General features: G+C 47.4%; 3 protein-coding genes across 3 annotated transcripts in view; 1 reads left to right on the top strand and 2 right to left on the bottom strand.

The window, feature by feature from the left end:
- Positions 1 to 5,152, top strand: part of LOC136496874 (protein unc-13 homolog) — a 46,302-nt gene extending 41,150 nt beyond the window's left edge. The window contains exons 9-11 of the mRNA XM_066492642.1: positions 2,889 to 4,448; positions 4,628 to 4,841; positions 4,922 to 5,152. Coding sequence (XP_066348739.1) covers positions 2,889 to 3,251 — 363 coding nt within the window. The 3' untranslated portion in view covers positions 3,252 to 4,448; positions 4,628 to 4,841; positions 4,922 to 5,152. The remainder of the gene's footprint in view (positions 1 to 2,888; positions 4,449 to 4,627; positions 4,842 to 4,921) is intronic.
- Positions 5,153 to 5,905: 753 nt separating this feature from the next.
- Positions 5,906 to 7,203, bottom strand: LOC136496919 (heat stress transcription factor B-2a-like). The gene is made up of 2 exons (XM_066492698.1): positions 6,848 to 7,203; positions 5,906 to 6,738 (listed from the first exon to the last, which is right to left on the bottom strand). The coding sequence occupies exons 1-2, from the start codon at positions 7,052 to 7,054 to the stop codon at positions 6,022 to 6,024; spliced, it is 924 nt and encodes a 307-aa protein (XP_066348795.1). The 5' UTR covers positions 7,055 to 7,203; the 3' UTR covers positions 5,906 to 6,021.
- Positions 7,204 to 7,419: 216 nt separating this feature from the next.
- On the bottom strand, positions 7,420 to 8,320 carry LOC136496920 (uncharacterized). Its single transcript, XM_066492699.1, is given in 2 exon segments — positions 7,420 to 8,141; positions 8,143 to 8,320. Coding segments are annotated over 2 exon segments (627 nt in total). The 5' UTR covers positions 8,227 to 8,320; the 3' UTR covers positions 7,420 to 7,598.
- Between the last annotated feature and the right edge of the window lie 8,073 nt (positions 8,321 to 16,393).

Raw genomic sequence — 16,393 nt, 5'->3', positions numbered from 1 at the left:
GTAAACGATCGTAAATTTTTAGCCGGAACAATATTTTTCTCTCACACAAACCAGCCAGCAATACTTCTTTACGAACTAGTAACGAAACAAACCAGCCAACCGAACAGGCTATGGATTGTTTTATGAGCCTTTTGTCTATCTTTAGGTCCACAGTTTTTTGTTTTTTCTTTTAATTAGGATAATATATGTATATGTATATGTATAAAGCGTCTAGAAAATGCCTAGGCATGTTTAGGCTCTAGGAAGTAAGTCACCGTCTTGTGGAGAGAGGCAGTGGCGGTCTAATCTGACCTCGCCAGACCTATGGACGGTGGCGGTCATGGTGGAATAGGGCTAGCGAGGTGTTGCTCGGATGGCGGTCGCGGTGGAATGGGGCCAGCAAGGTGCTTCTCAGGGCGACGGGTGAGCGCGGGCGTCATGTGCGAAGAGCGCAGTGAGGAAACCATCAAAGAAGAAGGGCTTTTTACCCGTGTGCCATTATAAAAGATCCAAATGATATATGTACCATCGAATTTTTGAAAAGTTCCTCACCACCCTTGTTTAAAGTTTCTTTCGCCTGAATGCCACTCTCGTCGTCTTACTGTTTGTTTTTAACAGAGTTGGCAGGCAACTAGACACGAAATGACTCCTTTGCCTCATTACTATGTCCGGTCAGTTCCCCATCATCCATGGGCTTCTCGTTGGACTCTCTGGTTCATTCCCCACTCCTATCCAAACCCTAAGCAGGCTAGCCACTTAGGTCGGCGGGGAGGGAGCTCGCGGGTGAGGCGCGGCTGCTTGCAGGTGGTTCGCGCATGCAGGGAGGATCCGCATAGGCGCGGGCTTGAGCACGGGGAAGCGAGTCGCGGCGCGGTGCGCTTCTGCAGGGCTTCGCGCGGGCGGGCGAGATGGCGTAGTGGCAGAGCGGAGATAGGCGGGCGCGAGCGGGGGCACTCGCAGCCCCAGGGCGCGAGCACGGTGCCTAGGCAGGCGGGCTCATGGGCCCTGAGGAGCAGAGGACCAGTGGAAGCACTTGGTGGCGCTCGCCATCGTCGCAATCCTCGGCCTCGTCCTCGTCGCCAGCCCCGCCGGTTCGACGCCGCCCGTCGCGAAGAAGGTGAAGCCTCCCCTTTCTCACGTGCCCAATGCTTAGGAATGAGAGATTGCTGCCGCATCACCAGGCTAGTGGTGGCGGGGTAGGTGTCCTGGGCTAGAGTGGGAGGCGGGGCGCCTGCTGGGCGGAAGGCCGCGGCCAAGGACCGCTGAGAACGCCGAGCTCCGAGAGTGGGTGGCGCTGCTCGACACCGCTGCTGCAGGAGACCGACGCCAGGCTCCTGCGCCCAGGAGCTGCTGGCCCCGCTCAATCTGTTTGCATTTGGAGTCTGCGTGCGTTTGGTTTCTAAACTTGGTGCTTGCAACGTTGTGGGTGCAGATTAAGCTCAGCAAGGAGTGGGACTCGCTGGCACTAGACGTCCAAGAAGCTAGCACTGCGACCTGCTGAAGGTTCCCCCCTATCGACCTATCCTTCTCCTTGAGCATACATATTTGTAGGTGTAGTGCTGTGTTACTGTGTAGCTAGGATTGAAAATTCACTGTATATTAGGAAAGTTATTAACCAAAGAGATTTGAACGGTTGGGTAAGGGGAACAATTGGACAATCTATTTGGACCATTTATTAGTATAGTATACATCTAGTGCAGTTGTGCAGTTGAGGACCAAAGGAGCAGAGGAGGGAGGAATTGTTGTGGATTCATAAAAGATGGTGGACGGACGACCAGCTTGGCTTCCAGATGGGTGAGTGTCCCTTTTCTTCCTCAAATGCATACATTAGTTCCATGTTTTGGTGTTGTTTGGACTGAATTGAACTGCATAGATGTTAGTAAATCGTATTTGTTCATGTGTAGGAATGACATCGAGACCAGTTTCAATCTAGAAATCAGGATAATTAGTCCAACTATGCGAGGACCATGGTATGACATTAATAAAGTTGTTGATTCAGACACCACAAATTTTAAAGACCTTGTTGATGAAATTTTGGATCAGTTTCCTTGCGGGTATGGTGATGTAGTGAAGCTGTTCTATTTCTGTGCTGATAGCAAGTCCAACATACAAATTCATTCAGACCAAGAGTTAATGCATATGTTCGCGAAACATATGAGCTCCAAGTGTTGTTGCATATCAATTGCATATCATAAACTTGATGTTGATCCACCAGAAATCCCACTATGGGACAATGTTGACATCCATGCACCCCATCAATGCCAGCCCCTAGCTATGTAGAACCTAGCAAAGCAACCCAAACTGGGACTGCTACAGAACCAGATGATGACATGGTAGATGCTGAGGATACTTATCTTAAGAATCCTAAACCAGAGAATGAACATGTGGGGGTTGATGAAGAGGGTTTATACCTTGACATAGTACCTGCTTCTCATGCAAATGTTGACACAACTGACAAAAAGGATGAAGATTATGATTCAGGTTCAAACTCTGAATCTGATTCTATGTCTGACTCCGATATGGATGATGAGGTAGATGAGATTGTTAATGATAGATTGCCATCTGACATGCCTCAAGTTGCATACAACAAAGATGACCCTCCTATGAAGTAGGGAGCATATATCCAAACATGTCTGAATTTAAGTTGGCTCTTGCAACACATGCTATCAAGAAAGAATTTGAGTATAACATTGAAAAGAGTGAACCAGGGAGGTATCGGGCATACTGTGCGGGAGTGGAAGATGGTTGTAACTGGAGGCTTCATGCATCGACAATGAGTGATAAAGTTATTGTACATGTAATTTCTCTTTTATTTATTTTAGTAGTTTGTTCATATTTCTGAATTTATTTCAGTACCTGTGTTCACACTTCTAAAATTATTCTAGTCTAATTGAAACTAAACTTTGTAGGTCAAGGTGAACCCTTGTGATCATAAATGTCAAAGTAGTAGGAGGATTGGGAAAGTCAAACATGCTACCAAGTTTTGGATTTGTGAGAAGATAAAGGATTGGTTAGCTGAGGACCCCACTGTTCGGCCCAAAGAACTTAGGAGAAGATTGAAGGATGATTGGAAGATCAGTATCAGCTACAAGAAAGTGTATGATGGAAAGGCACTTGCTATGGACGAGTTGTATGGTAACTGGAATGAAAGTTTTGACAACTTGTATAGGTTTAAGGCACAGATAGAACAATCTTGTCCTGGCAGCTTTGTTGTCATTGATCATCATACAATAGAGGATAAGATCAGATTCAATAGGCTTTTTTTGCAATGAAACCTTGTGTTGAAGGTTTCCTTAGAGGTTGCAGGCCTTATCTGGCTGTTGATAGTACATTCTTAACTGGAAAATTTAGAGGTCAATTATGCATTGCTTGTGCAGTTGATGGGCACAAATGGATGTACCCAGTTGCTATAGGAGTCATTGATTCTGAAACCAACGAAAACTGGATTTGGTTCATGGAAAGGCTTAAGGAAGCTATAGGTACCCCACCTGGTCTGACCTTTTGCACAGATTGTGGTCAGGCAGTCATGACAGGAGTTAGTGAGGTATTCCCAAATGCAGAGCATAGAGAGTGCATGTGGCACTTGGTGCAGAATTTTAAGAAAAGGTTCAGTGGAAAAGTTTTTGATGAACATTTGTGGGCTACTGCTTATTCTTGGAATTCATATATGTTTGAAAAGCATATCAAGGCCATGGCTGAAGCAAATCCAGCAGCAATGACATACTTGCAGCAAACTCATACAAAACTTTGGATAAGAAGTCAGTACTCTACATTGTCAAAAGTTGACTATGTTACCAATAATTTAGCATAAAGCTTCAACAATTGGATAAAAGCAGATAAGGGGCTGCATCTAGATGACTTGATGGATACTATAAGACAGAAGCTTCTAATCAAGTGGAACCAGAGGAAAAAATTGCACATAGAATGGAAGGAAAATTTTTGCCACACATCATAAGTCAGCTAAAGGAGCAAAGTAGGAACCTTGACATTGATGTTGTGACTAGCTCACTTGATGGCATTGCAGAGGTTATGGCAAGGGGAGGTTCTACTTACAGGTTTGTTGTGAACCTAAAGGAAAGAACATGCTCTTGTAGAGCATGGGACGTTTCTGGATTACCATGTAAGCATGCAATTGCCTACATCACCTCTATACCTGGAGAGAAGATAGAAGATCATGTGGACAACTACTACTCTGTACAGAGCTTCAGGGCTGCATATGATGGTACAATCCCTTCTATACCAGACAAATCCATGTGGCCCAAAAAGAACTTGGTTTCTTCCTGCATCGTCCATTGTTGAAGTCAATGGCTGGTAGAAGAAGGCAAAATAGATACAAGGGCTGTAGCAGAGGGTGGCAGCAAAGGAGGCAAGGGTAGGCATCAGTGTCCGATCTGTCAGCAATATGGACATCATCGATACACTTGTAAGGATGGTGACCCAGCAGACATAGCAGCAATGCTTGCTGAAAGGTAACATAGAAGTGCCAATTTATTCTGCAATTATTTCCTTTTATAGTGCCAATTTATTCTGTAATTATTTCCTTTAGTGGTAGAAGACCATGTTTCCTGTTCCATTTCTGTTACATTTATGTATTTGAGACTATAATTACTGGATGTTTACATTGTTGCTAACCTATCTGTCCATGCAGAGGTCCACCTAAAAAAGAAAAAGAAGATAGAACTAGCTACTACTAAGACTAGCATTGTGCCTGCAGCACCACAAAGGATGGCCTTTCCGGTTCTACCTATTGCTGTGGATCTATCAAAGAAAAGGAAGAACAAATCATCCTCATCAACTCGTGCGAAGAAACAAAAGAGTACTTCCAATACTTCAACTACTGAGGCTAGTTACCCCTCCGTGAGGTAAGCTAATTTCCTATAATTGTCTTTTCACCACTTTAATTGATAAGCCAACTGTTTTGTACTCATGTCTCTTTTTTCAGAGGATCTGGAACATGATCAAATCAGCTAGACCCTTCAAGATCAAGTGAGCAGCACACAACTGACAAGAGTGCAAGTCAGCACCAGCACAAGAAGAAGAGGACCATTTCAAAAAAAATTGACTCCAAACAAGGGTAGTCCAGCCATGTCAACCCGCAGCAAGGCCCCTAGTTCCCCTTCTAGTCCGGCCATGGGAACTAGAAGTAAAAAAAACTTGATCTGTAATGAGTTTGCATCTCTGTGGCATGCTTTTGTAGTGACCAGACAATGTTTAAATTAGCAATGAGGTCAATGTGACCATCTTTTGTGTGCAAACTTGATTCAGTAATCAAGCTGACTATGCACGTCATGATAAATTTGGACCTCTATTATACCTGAATGTACTTAGTTTAAATGTTTATTGTGGTTGTCGCAATTATCGAGTATTTTGGATGCATTTCAAATTTATTATAATTATTAAAGTTTACCATGTGCACACACAAGCTGTTACCGTGAATTTTTCATAATGGTATAGAGAAAAATGCGTAGTTTTTTGGATCACAGGAAGTGTTACAGTGGCATATGAGGAAAGAATGAAAATTTTGATGCATTCTATAACTGAGGGCAAAAACGTCTTTTCCGCTGGCCGTTAGCTACTGTTAGAGGCAAAATAGCGGAAGTGGTACACAGGTAAAAGAAACTTTAGACAAGGTACTGAGAAACTTTTAAAATTTTAATGGTACGTAGGTCATTTGGACCTTTTATAATGACACACACGTAAAAAGCCCGAAGAAAATTGAGGTAGCCACTTATTGGCCTAACGGGAATGGATAGTGGGAGGAAAAAATTTATGGTGCAATAAATTCAGATGGACTAGTAAATAGTCTCCTGGAGTTGTTCTCCACTACTAAAAAATAGAATAGATAATCTATAATCTGATAGGAAGTGTTGGTACCTCTACGGCTACAATAAAACAAGACCATAGCTGAATTTTGATTTCTGGCTAGTAGCAGTACAAAGATGTTTCAATTTAAGCCTGCACCATGACTCGATACAATACTACAATCAAGACTACCGTACTCTACACGAGTGTCAGTGATTTCAGTCCTAGCGGCTCGAGCGGTTAGCTCTTGCGGTCACGTGACCCTCCGCCCGTCCTCGCCGCCGCGGCCGCCCGCACGGACAGCGTCAGCACATCCAGATCCGACGTCTCGTTCCTCCTCGCCGCCTTAATCCCCCGCTCCCGCACCGCGTGCCTCTCGTCGTCTTCGTCTTGTTCCTCGTCGTCGTGCTCCTCGCCATTTTCCTCGGCGGTCCCGTCTTTGCCGTCGTCCGCATCGTCCCCATCCGCACCGCGTATACGCTTGGCCCCGATTGCGACGCCGAACAGCATTGGCTTCGGCCCGCTGGGGCCTTCCCCGCCGCCGCCGTGCCCCTCGTCGCCGTCAGCCAGATCCTCATCTCCGCCTCTGCCTTGGTCGTACCGCGCCACGAGGTGCCGCACGCCGTCGCAGAGGCGCCGCGCGCGGGCCAGCTCCCGCGCCAGCCTCGCATTCTCGCGCCGCAGCCGCGCGTTCTCCTCCTCCAGCTCGGCCACCGCGCCGCTAACTCCTGCCGTCGATCCACGCGGCGGCGACGAGGAGACCGCTGGCTCCCCGCCGGAGCTGGTGGGCGGGGACGAGATCGGTATCGGTATCCCCGTCGGTATGCCCGGCACCGGTACCGCCGCCACGGGTCCGGTCCCCTTCCGCCTCTGTATCCCGCCGAGAAGGTGCTTCTCGCCTCTCCGGAATCCGTCGTTGGCAAACTCCCATCTGTCCGCCACTACCTTCTTGAATCCCTGTGTAAACAGAACGGAATGGACGGTTTTTTTTTTGAGTAATAGAACGGAATGGACGGTTAGACAGAAGAAGATGAGCGGAATGGACGAGGAGGACTCGGGTACTCACGTAGGTGTTGAGCTGGCGGACGAACGAGGAGAAGTTGCTGTGCTTGAAGTGCTTGGGGAGAAGGTCGCGGGCGAACTCGGCGGGGCGCCACACCACGAACGCCGTGCCGGTGTCGTTCCAGGAGATCGTCTCGTCCGTGGTCGGGTCCTCCACCATGGCGTACGTCTTCGTCAGGAACGGCGGAGTCCCCGCCGCCGGCGACGCCATTAGGCAAGAGAGTGCGGTGTGCAGAGGAGAGGAAAGGAAGGTGCGAGGAGAGAACACAGAGAGGAAGACGCATCTAGAAAGGTGGATTTGGGGATGAGATTAGGTTGGACCTAGGTGAGAGAAGCATCCAGCGGGTTCTAGAAGGTTCCCATCTCTCCCTTGCGCTACCGGACACGTACGCTGTTTCTAGAGAGTGCCCGTTTGGATTGATGGGCTGGAAGGGGGTTCGCTGAGTTACACTTGGACAAAGCCCAAATGGACACTTTTTGTTCTTTTTGGATATTTCTTTTCAAAATTCTCGCTGAAAATTTTGGACCGCCACATCCAAAAATTTAAAATAAGTAATGCCGCCGACTCAAATCAAATCCAGTTAAATGTTGATATCCATTACAGAAACAATGCACACATCATGTATCAATTTTACAACGTACTTAACGTCTTAACCGCTGAAAGGCTGTATACCATCATTTGGCACTGACGCTCTGTAGTTGCTCAACATCGACCTGACGAAGAGGACTGAGGACAGGGCAGCAGAGCTGAACACCTACTCCAAGTTTGTGTGGCGGGCCCTCATCTGGGACGGGCTCTGGCCCAAGACGCGCGCGAGCTCCAGCACCACCATCTCGAACAGCACGAACATAGCTCCCTCGTACAGGCTGCCCATCGGCAGCTTCGCCCGCGCCGGCGACCTCTCCGTCTCCCCCGCCCCCTCCTCGTCGTCCGCCATGGTCTGGGCGGGGAGGTGCGCCACAACGTCGGCCTGGCGCCGCGGGAAGTCCCCTCCGGGGCGTGCCGTGAGCAGCAGGACGCGCGCGCCGGCGCTGCGCGCCGCGCCGCAGATGGCGTCGACGGTGGAGAACGCGCCGGGCCCCGCCGAGGCCACGAGGAGGTCCCCGGCTCCCGCGGGCGGCGCCGTGACGTCGCCGACGCAGTGCGCGGGGAGGCCCAGATGCGCCAGGCGCATGCAGAGCGCGCGCATCATGAGGCCCTCCCGCCCGACGCCGTGCACGAACACGCGGCCGCCCCGCGAGGCCACGGCCTCGAGCTCCGAGACCAGGACGGAGCGCGCGGGCGGGTGCGGCGACGGGCGCGGAGAAGGCGGAGGCGATCTGACCGCAGATGGCCGCGGCGTCCGCCTGCGCCGAGGCCGCGGCGGTGTCGCTGCCGGCCATTGTTGGCGCGCCTGTGGGCTGTGGCTTATCCGAATCTCTCGTGGAGGACTGGAATCAGGAAGGCCTTTGGTCAACTCGACCTCTTCGTTGTGGCTAAAGGGCGGCCAACATGGTGTCGTCGCTGTGGCCAGGTTACGCGTCGTTATTAGGCCGTTAGCACTCGGAACGGCTCTCCGTCAGAAGGGACTGACTGACAATATGACACTAGTAGTGTCAGCTGATCTTTGTCCTACCAGACTACCACTACCATACCAGTAGCTTGCTAGCCGCCTAGCCGGGCTGAAATGGATCGTTTTTGTTTTTGTTTTCACAGCTGAAATTATAAATGTCCATGCTAGCCCGAGGCACGACGGCACGGCACGAAGCCCATTTTTTTAGCCCGATACGAGCACAGCCCGGCTCAGTGACGTGCGGGCCCGGCTCCGGTACAGGCAGGCCGAGCCTGGGCCGTACCCTGGGCCCGTGGGCTGGCACGACATGGCCCGGCTTTTTAGGGTCGGCCCGACAGCGGCCCGCCACCCCCTCTCCCCCACAGCCCAAGGTGACGGCCCAGCTGCTCACCGCCTCCCCCTTCGTATATAAGCTGCGCCAGGCTCCCTCTCCCCTCCCTCACAAAACCCTAAATCATTCGGTCATCTCATTCCCCACCCAGGCACCCACCCAGCGCCGCTCCGCCCTCTCGAGTCTCGAGTCGCTCTCGCTCTCGCCTCGTCGTCTCTGGTGACCTCCCCCGACTCCGGTGACCTCGATTCGATCCGCTTGCCACCGTCAAGCCGCTCCCTTCTCCTCCTCCCTGATACCCTTCCTCTCTCCGTCTCCCTCTCTCTCTCTCCCCTCGACCTCTCTAGATCTTGGTGATTATGTAAGTTCTTGTTACTGTCTTCCCTCCGCCGTCGCTCGCCGTCCTTGCTAACGGTGTGTCGTCTTCTCTTGGGGGTTGTCGTCTTCTTTGGCACCGGGCTCCGGTTGCGCAGGTAAACCCTAACCCTAACTGTTTCAGATCTGCCTGACTATTTCAGATTCTGTCTATTCCTCTTCCTCCTTCATCTCTTTGCACAGGTCGGTAGCTGATGCTTTGTCCTCTAGCTATGGCATAGAGCGAGCAAGGCGGCCACTCGCACCATTGAGGAATGGGGCTGGAGAGGCCATGGCTGAAGACGATGGCGTCCTTCCGCCAGGCCTGGCCCCCGAGGGAGAGAACGACGACGACACCCATGACGACGCTGCTGCGTTGTTCGGTATCAATCTCAAAGACGGCTATGCTTCGATCGATCTGGACGGCGGTGAAGGGGCGACGGCGACTGTGACCACGGTCGGCTCCACCAGCTCTACTCCATCTGTTGCTGGTACTTGTACCTCTGTTGGTAAGCGTAAATCTGTTGTGTGAGTCGATTTTGATGAGATCTATGAGACTGTGAATGTAGTTAAGATTTGCACTAAAGCTACCTGTAAAATATGTAAGAATACTTTGTCTGCTAGATCTAGTGCTGGCACTGGTCACTTGAAGAGGCACCAGAAATCTTGTAAGCAAAAAACTGATCAACGTGCTAGGGTTCAGTCTAGGCTTGCTTATAATCCTGATGGTTCTATGCATAACTAGGAACTATAAACCTGATATTACTAGATCTGAGTTGTGTCGCTTGATTGCTAGGCTTGATCTGCCATTAGGTATCGGTGAGACAGAGGCCTGGGAGGAGTACATTGTTCGTGCTCATAACCCTAGGTTTGTTAAGATATCTAGACAGACCACCACCAGAGATCTTAGTAAGCTGTTTACTGAACGTCGTAATATGCTTAAGAATCATATGTTGTCTGTTGTTTCCTCTGTTGCACTGATTTTAGACATTTGGTCTGGTAATGCTAAGGAAGACTTCATTACTGTTGTTGCTCATTATGTCAGTGCTGATTGGGAGTTACAGAAAAAAGGTTATTGGTTTTAGGTTGATTGAGGTGAAACATACCGAGTGAAAATATTGCTGAAAGAATTGCTTGTGTGATTGAGGAGTATGGTCTGATTTGATAAGGTTTTCTCTATACTTTTAGACAATGCTTCTTCTAATGCTAGGGCTATGAGTACTTTGACACCTCTATTTCCTGGTTATTTAGGTGTTGATCCTTCACCTGAGCCTGCAGATCCTTCTAAGGTTAACTATAGTCTTGTGCATCAACGTTGTGCTTGTCATATCATTAATCTGATTGTAAAATCTGGTTTAAAGCGGTTCAAACCTTACTTAGAAGATTTAAGATCTGCTATTAACTTCTTGAATTCCTCTAATCAAAGAATTGCTATATTCAAGAACTACTGTACTGCTTAGGGTGTTAGACCTAGAAAGTTTGGCTTAGATATGGATGTTAGATGGAATGCTATATACCTCATGCTTAAACACTTGGTTCCATATAAGGATATTTTTTTCGTGTTCATTAATGCCAATTATGGGTCACAATTGTTGTCTGCAAGGCATTGGCATGTAGCTGAGAAGATATTAGAGTTTCTGGAAATATTTTATGAAAGCACTGTTGTTATTTCTAGTATTTATTATCCAACTAGTCTACTTATTCTGCACCATCTTCTTGATATTGCTTCACATTTGCATGCAAGTGAAAAAGATCAAAATCTAATGTCTATTGTATATCCTATGAAGCTTAAATTCCTTAAATACTGGCAGGAAATACCTCTGTTATATTCATTTGCATTCATTCTTGATCCTAGAGCTAAGATGAGAGGTCTATTTAATGTTCTGCAATTACTTAAAGAGTACACTGGTTGTGATTACAGTTCATATTATGCTGATGTGAGAACTGAAATTTACAAGTTGTTTAACAAATATGAGAGAAAGTTTGGTGCAGCTAGGTCTCAAAGGGCTACACAGCCTACAAGCCATATAGGTAAAAGAAAACAGACATGGGGAAGGATCTTTTGAGGCCCTAGATCTAGGTGTTGTTGGTCCTTCCCTTGCCTCTGCCCCCACTTCATCTACATCTGGTTCTGTTATGTGTGAGCTCACAGTTTATGTTGACTAGTGACAATGTCACTGCATATGAGGATGATTTTGATTTACTTCTCTGGTGGTGTGACTACAAACTAACCTATCCAATTCTATCTATCATGGCTAGAGAAATTATGTCAGTTCTTGTTTCTACTGTCTCTTCAGAATCATGTTTCAGCTTAGCAGGAAGGATCATTGAGGAGCGACGACGATGTTTGTTGCTTGAAACTGTGGAGATGCTGACTTGCATAAAGGATTGGGAGTTAGGAGAAAGAAGGTTACAACATGCTATTGACAACCAAGAGTTGGAGGATTCCTTCAAGAATTTATATCTCGATGAAGATGACGCTGGTACATCTAGGGGTGCTGCTGCTGGTGCATCTGGGGATGCTGCTGTTGGTACATCTAGGGGTGCTACTGCTGGTACATCTAGGGGTGCTGCTGGTTGAGACTAGGGGTGCTGCTGGTACATCTGGAGGTGCTGCTGCCGGTACATCTTGGGAGTTGAGACTTGAGACTTGAGAGTTGAGAGTGTGATTTGTAACTGTAATCTGTATCTATTTTGTATGACTTGAGATCTTTGAACATGTTTAAGACTTAATTAAGAGTTGTGCTGCACTCTTTTTTCCTTTCTAGGGTTTCTCACAAGGGTGAGTTTTACCTAGAAAGGTTTTTAATGTGGCAGCATTGCACAAACAACTCAGTTATCTTAATTGTCTCTTTTGTGTCTTTTGTTTTGTTGGATTTGGTCATTTGGAGTTGAGTTCAGTTTTGATTTGTGAATGTGAAATTTGGTAAGTGATCTGATTGAGTGATTGTGAATGTGAACTTAGAAGTTGTAATCTGTGAACTTAGAACTTATAATCTGTGCTTGTGATCTGATTGAGAATGTCATATTTGCTAAGTGCTATATGAGATGAATTTTTTGAGGTGATTTAAGGGGACCGAGCTGTGGGCTGGCACGGCCCGTAGAATTGGCCGTGCTCAACGGACCGGCATGGCTCGACTACTGGCCCTATGGGCCGTGCCTAGGCCAAAAAGTAGGCACGGTGCACGATTCGGCATGGCCCGAGCAGCCTGCGTGCCGTGCCGGCCCAAACCCTAGCGGGCCAGGCCCGATGGCTATATATAGCTGAAATGAATCATTAGCGGACATAGCAGCTCGACTGGCTAACTAGAAATGGGAACACGACTAACAAGTACAAGGACTTTCTACGATGGCTTGGTCGCCTAGCATCCTCAGGCGAGCAATTAGCCCATATAGGGTCAATTTCAGGTTGAAACATTCATCCTGTTTGCTGATGCTGAATTTTAGTTTATGCTGATGCTTATGCTGAAATGTTGTGAGAGAAAAACACCGTTCTATAACTAAAAAGTAGTTCTGAATAAGCTCAAGCGATCAGGGCTTGCATATATCAGGAGGATTTTTTGGAGGAGCACATCTATATCCAGTTGGGGAGCTAGCTTATTGACAGACGACTAGTGGTACTCCGCTGTAGTGTGTGATGGCTAGAGCTCTCCGCATCGGTACTTTGATGTAGTGATAGGCCGGTAGTAATCACTAATCAGTCTGGGCCAAACTAGGGTACGGACGAAGGGCGACCGACATTGCATATAGCAGCCACGATGGCTGGAGGCCTGGAGCCGACTAGGGCCCATTGCGAGTTCCGCTTCGTTCGACGAGTAGCAAACCCAAACAAACAAACAAAATTGTATTTTATTAACTGAATATTTGAAAACTTAATGGCCTATTCAGATTTTAGCAAATCTGGGCTCCCGTCGCCACATCTTGTTTGGTTACACTTGCAAGTTGCAAAGTTAACCCTAGCATCTTCAAGAGTTCCCCATAGTTTTGTAACTCACCAAAGGCATGGTTCGCTTCTCTTATAATCCGTCTTTTTCGGCTTGTTTTTCAGCCGGAACAGTGTTTCTCTCTCACAAGTCCACAACAAATCAGCCGGAAGCAGTGTTTTGTCTTTTTTTCAGCGAAGCAAACGGGGCCAAAAAGAATAAATAAGACTATCTCCAACGGTTTCCATTATTTACTCCAGAAATATAGAACATAATTTTATATCAGGAAACCCTATACTATTTCTAAATTATCCTAGTCACTTTTATATATTCTTTCTCTATTGTATATTTGTATCAGGAACTCTTTCCTATTTTTTATTCTTTCTCAGCACTCTTTCACCTTAGATTGGCAGATCGATACGTGCGACTGGATTCGGCGCATCTTTACGCGAAGGGAGGTTTTTTCCTAAGTGCCAAAAGATTGGGTGGTGAGTTTGAAAGTTGTTGGAGATAAAAAATTCCATTCTTTCTAAAAACACAAGGATCGGGAAGAATTATTGTGTATTTGGAGATGTCCGTAGAGAAAAAACTCACGGTGTCTAGAACCAAATCAGTTTAGGCTACACAGTAATCAATTGAAGTTTGAGACACAGATTCCGGCTCAAAACATAAAGAAACATGAAATATCGTCTAAATTCCTTCTTTAGTCAAGGCAGATTCGGGCAGCAACCTTGTCAGAAATATGTAATTGGCTACTCCTAGCAGACAAACAAAAAACATGAATCCTATTTGGGATATTCAATTTCCACATCCCAGGGGTATAAACGTAGTAACTTTGAAACTTATAGCATAAACCAGAAATTAGTTAGCATGCTAACTTTTGTGAAGGGAAAGGGAGTCTATTAAGTTGAGAACACAATTACATACCCATTTACATGCAAGCCTTAGCTAAAAAATGAAGATACGCTAGCCGGAGCCCTACAATAACGTTATTCACCTCCAGTCATCCACAGGAGATGAGCAACACAAACAAATGTCGACAAAAACATCGCCCTCTAATCATCCACAACGACATGAACCAAACTTTGGAGACACGGGAACTTCACACAACGCATTTGACACGTTTGAAACAACATCAACTTCCTAGTCTATAAAGGTGGTCAAAAGGCCATTAATCCAGCGCCAATACTTTTCAGCCATCACTGGATCAGTTTTCTAGCGAACTGGTAACACAAAGATGCAAACTGAGAGGGTCAACTACCCGATGTGTTAGATGCCTAAATAAGCATCCGTATAAGGGATCTCTATGAGAATTAAGATCCAACAAGAAATCAACAAAGATAACGCCATCCGCTAGCCTATAAAATATTATGACATCGCTACTAATTTTGGATGACAGAGGATCTCTCGGGGAAGGGGGGGGGGGCGGGGGGTGGATCGGATCCAGAGAAGCCCATAGGTAGCGCTATTGGGGAACTGGAGGAGGCAATGGCTGCTGAAATGGAAAAGACATATGATGCGGCTAGCATTTGGCTAGTTGGTATTTATGCTTCATACCACGCACAAGCCATTTCGGGGAACAAAACATTTAGGGAGTTATTATCCTCAAAGGCTCACATAGGGAATTTAATGAATGATAAGATATTAGTATGTGTGTTAGCTAGGTGGTGCTTAATAGAGAAATTGACCTCTCCTAACGATTTTATCTATAACTTGCACACAAGGCCACGAGATGAAGAATGAATCTAGATTTACAGGTGTTTAAAGTGTAATCCCTGATCCCCCCCCCGAACAAAAGCATACTCCGTTTGAAACCTCAACACTCTTATCGTCATCGTACTGCGGAGCAGAGCAGACATCTAACGAAAATATGATCGTGCCAGGGCAGTCAGGGCCCATGAGCGTTTCATTCCATTGACCATCATCATCATCGTACACGAGTCACCACAACTCACGCGCCCTGCTCCCACGTCTGGCATCTCAGACTCCGCACGCACGACCGCATGGGCACAGCACACTTCGCCCAAACAAATGAGCTATCCTGAATGTTAGCCTGTGCCGTGTGCCCCCATCCAGGGCCATCGTATCGCGTCCCGTGGACATGGAGGCCGGCCCATGGGCAGCAAACGCAGCAGGGACTAGAAACTGGGCGCCCTAGATCCGACCGTACTGGAACCAGGACCCTCGGCGGTGACAGGGACCGACGGCGCCTGCCTAGTGGCCACCACCACGTACTACGCCCGAAATGGCAGATCCAACGTTCCACGGCCACGATAGGCGTGGCCCAGGCCCGCCCAGTCGCCCGGCTAGATCTGGCCTGCGCCACCCCTTGCCGCTACAGCGTGTGCCCACGGGCTCCCCCCCCCTGGCCAGCGGACCACGACCAACTCATGCGCTCGGGCCGATCGTGCCCTCATCTCATTCTGTAAAGATTGTGCCGATTAAACAAGGGTTAATTGGATTGAAGCCATTACAAAAACTGCATATTCGAGAAATGCCATTACTTTTTATCTATTTTGAATCAGTGCCATTATAATTCTTCGTTCAACGAAGAAATGCCAGTTTCTAAGCTTGGCGCGGTCTATGGCCCACCTGCAGGCATACGTAGGCGTACCCCAAATCCATATGGTACATTATGCCCCTGCCTTCCGCATTAGACGCCCACGCCGTTGACTGGATCGAGTCACTACCGTTCCCCACCTTCTCTCTCCCTCTCGAACAACGATGATGGTCCCAATGACGGGTACTAGCTGCAGCGACTGCTCCTCCTTCCCTACCCCATCTAGCCATTCTCCATCCCTCTTGAGTGCCTTTCATCAGCTTTGTGGTGATGGCGAGCACAGCGGCCAGCTCCAGTGCAAGCACTCTTCGTTGTCTTTCTCTGATTGATTGTCCCAAATGCAAGATCAAGGTCGTTAGGTGCAAGAGCAAGGCTAGCAACGTGTATTACAAGTGCCCTAATAATTTCCTGGTGATTTGTCATGATTTTTGTCTATTTTTCATAAGATGCTGCTAGGGTTAATTGGGCTCGGTTTTGATTTGTTTGTAATTTGCAGAATGATGATACTTTAAGGAATACTGGTTCGAGGACCAGTACCTTGAGTATTTACGTGCTAATTATCCAAACCTACTTGAGGGTGTTGAAGTGGATTTTGTACATCCCACAGCTGCTGCCCCTGCTGTTCTTGGTGCTCTTGTTGGCACAGAATAGAATAGCGACAGGATGGTGGAGATGATGGACATGAAGGTTCAGATAACTGACTTGAAGGTTGACATTGTCAACTTGAAGCTAGAGATCAAAGATTTGAAGAATGGAGGATTGGGCAAGCCTTTTGATGTAGGCAATGCATTAGTTGCTTTGGTGATGATGAACCTATTTGTAACAATCT

This window comes from Miscanthus floridulus, chromosome 12 (assembly GCF_019320115.1).
Source record: "Miscanthus floridulus cultivar M001 chromosome 12, ASM1932011v1, whole genome shotgun sequence".
NCBI lineage: Eukaryota > Viridiplantae > Streptophyta > Magnoliopsida > Poales > Poaceae > Miscanthus > Miscanthus floridulus.
This window is presented reverse-complemented; position numbering and strand designations above follow the sequence as displayed.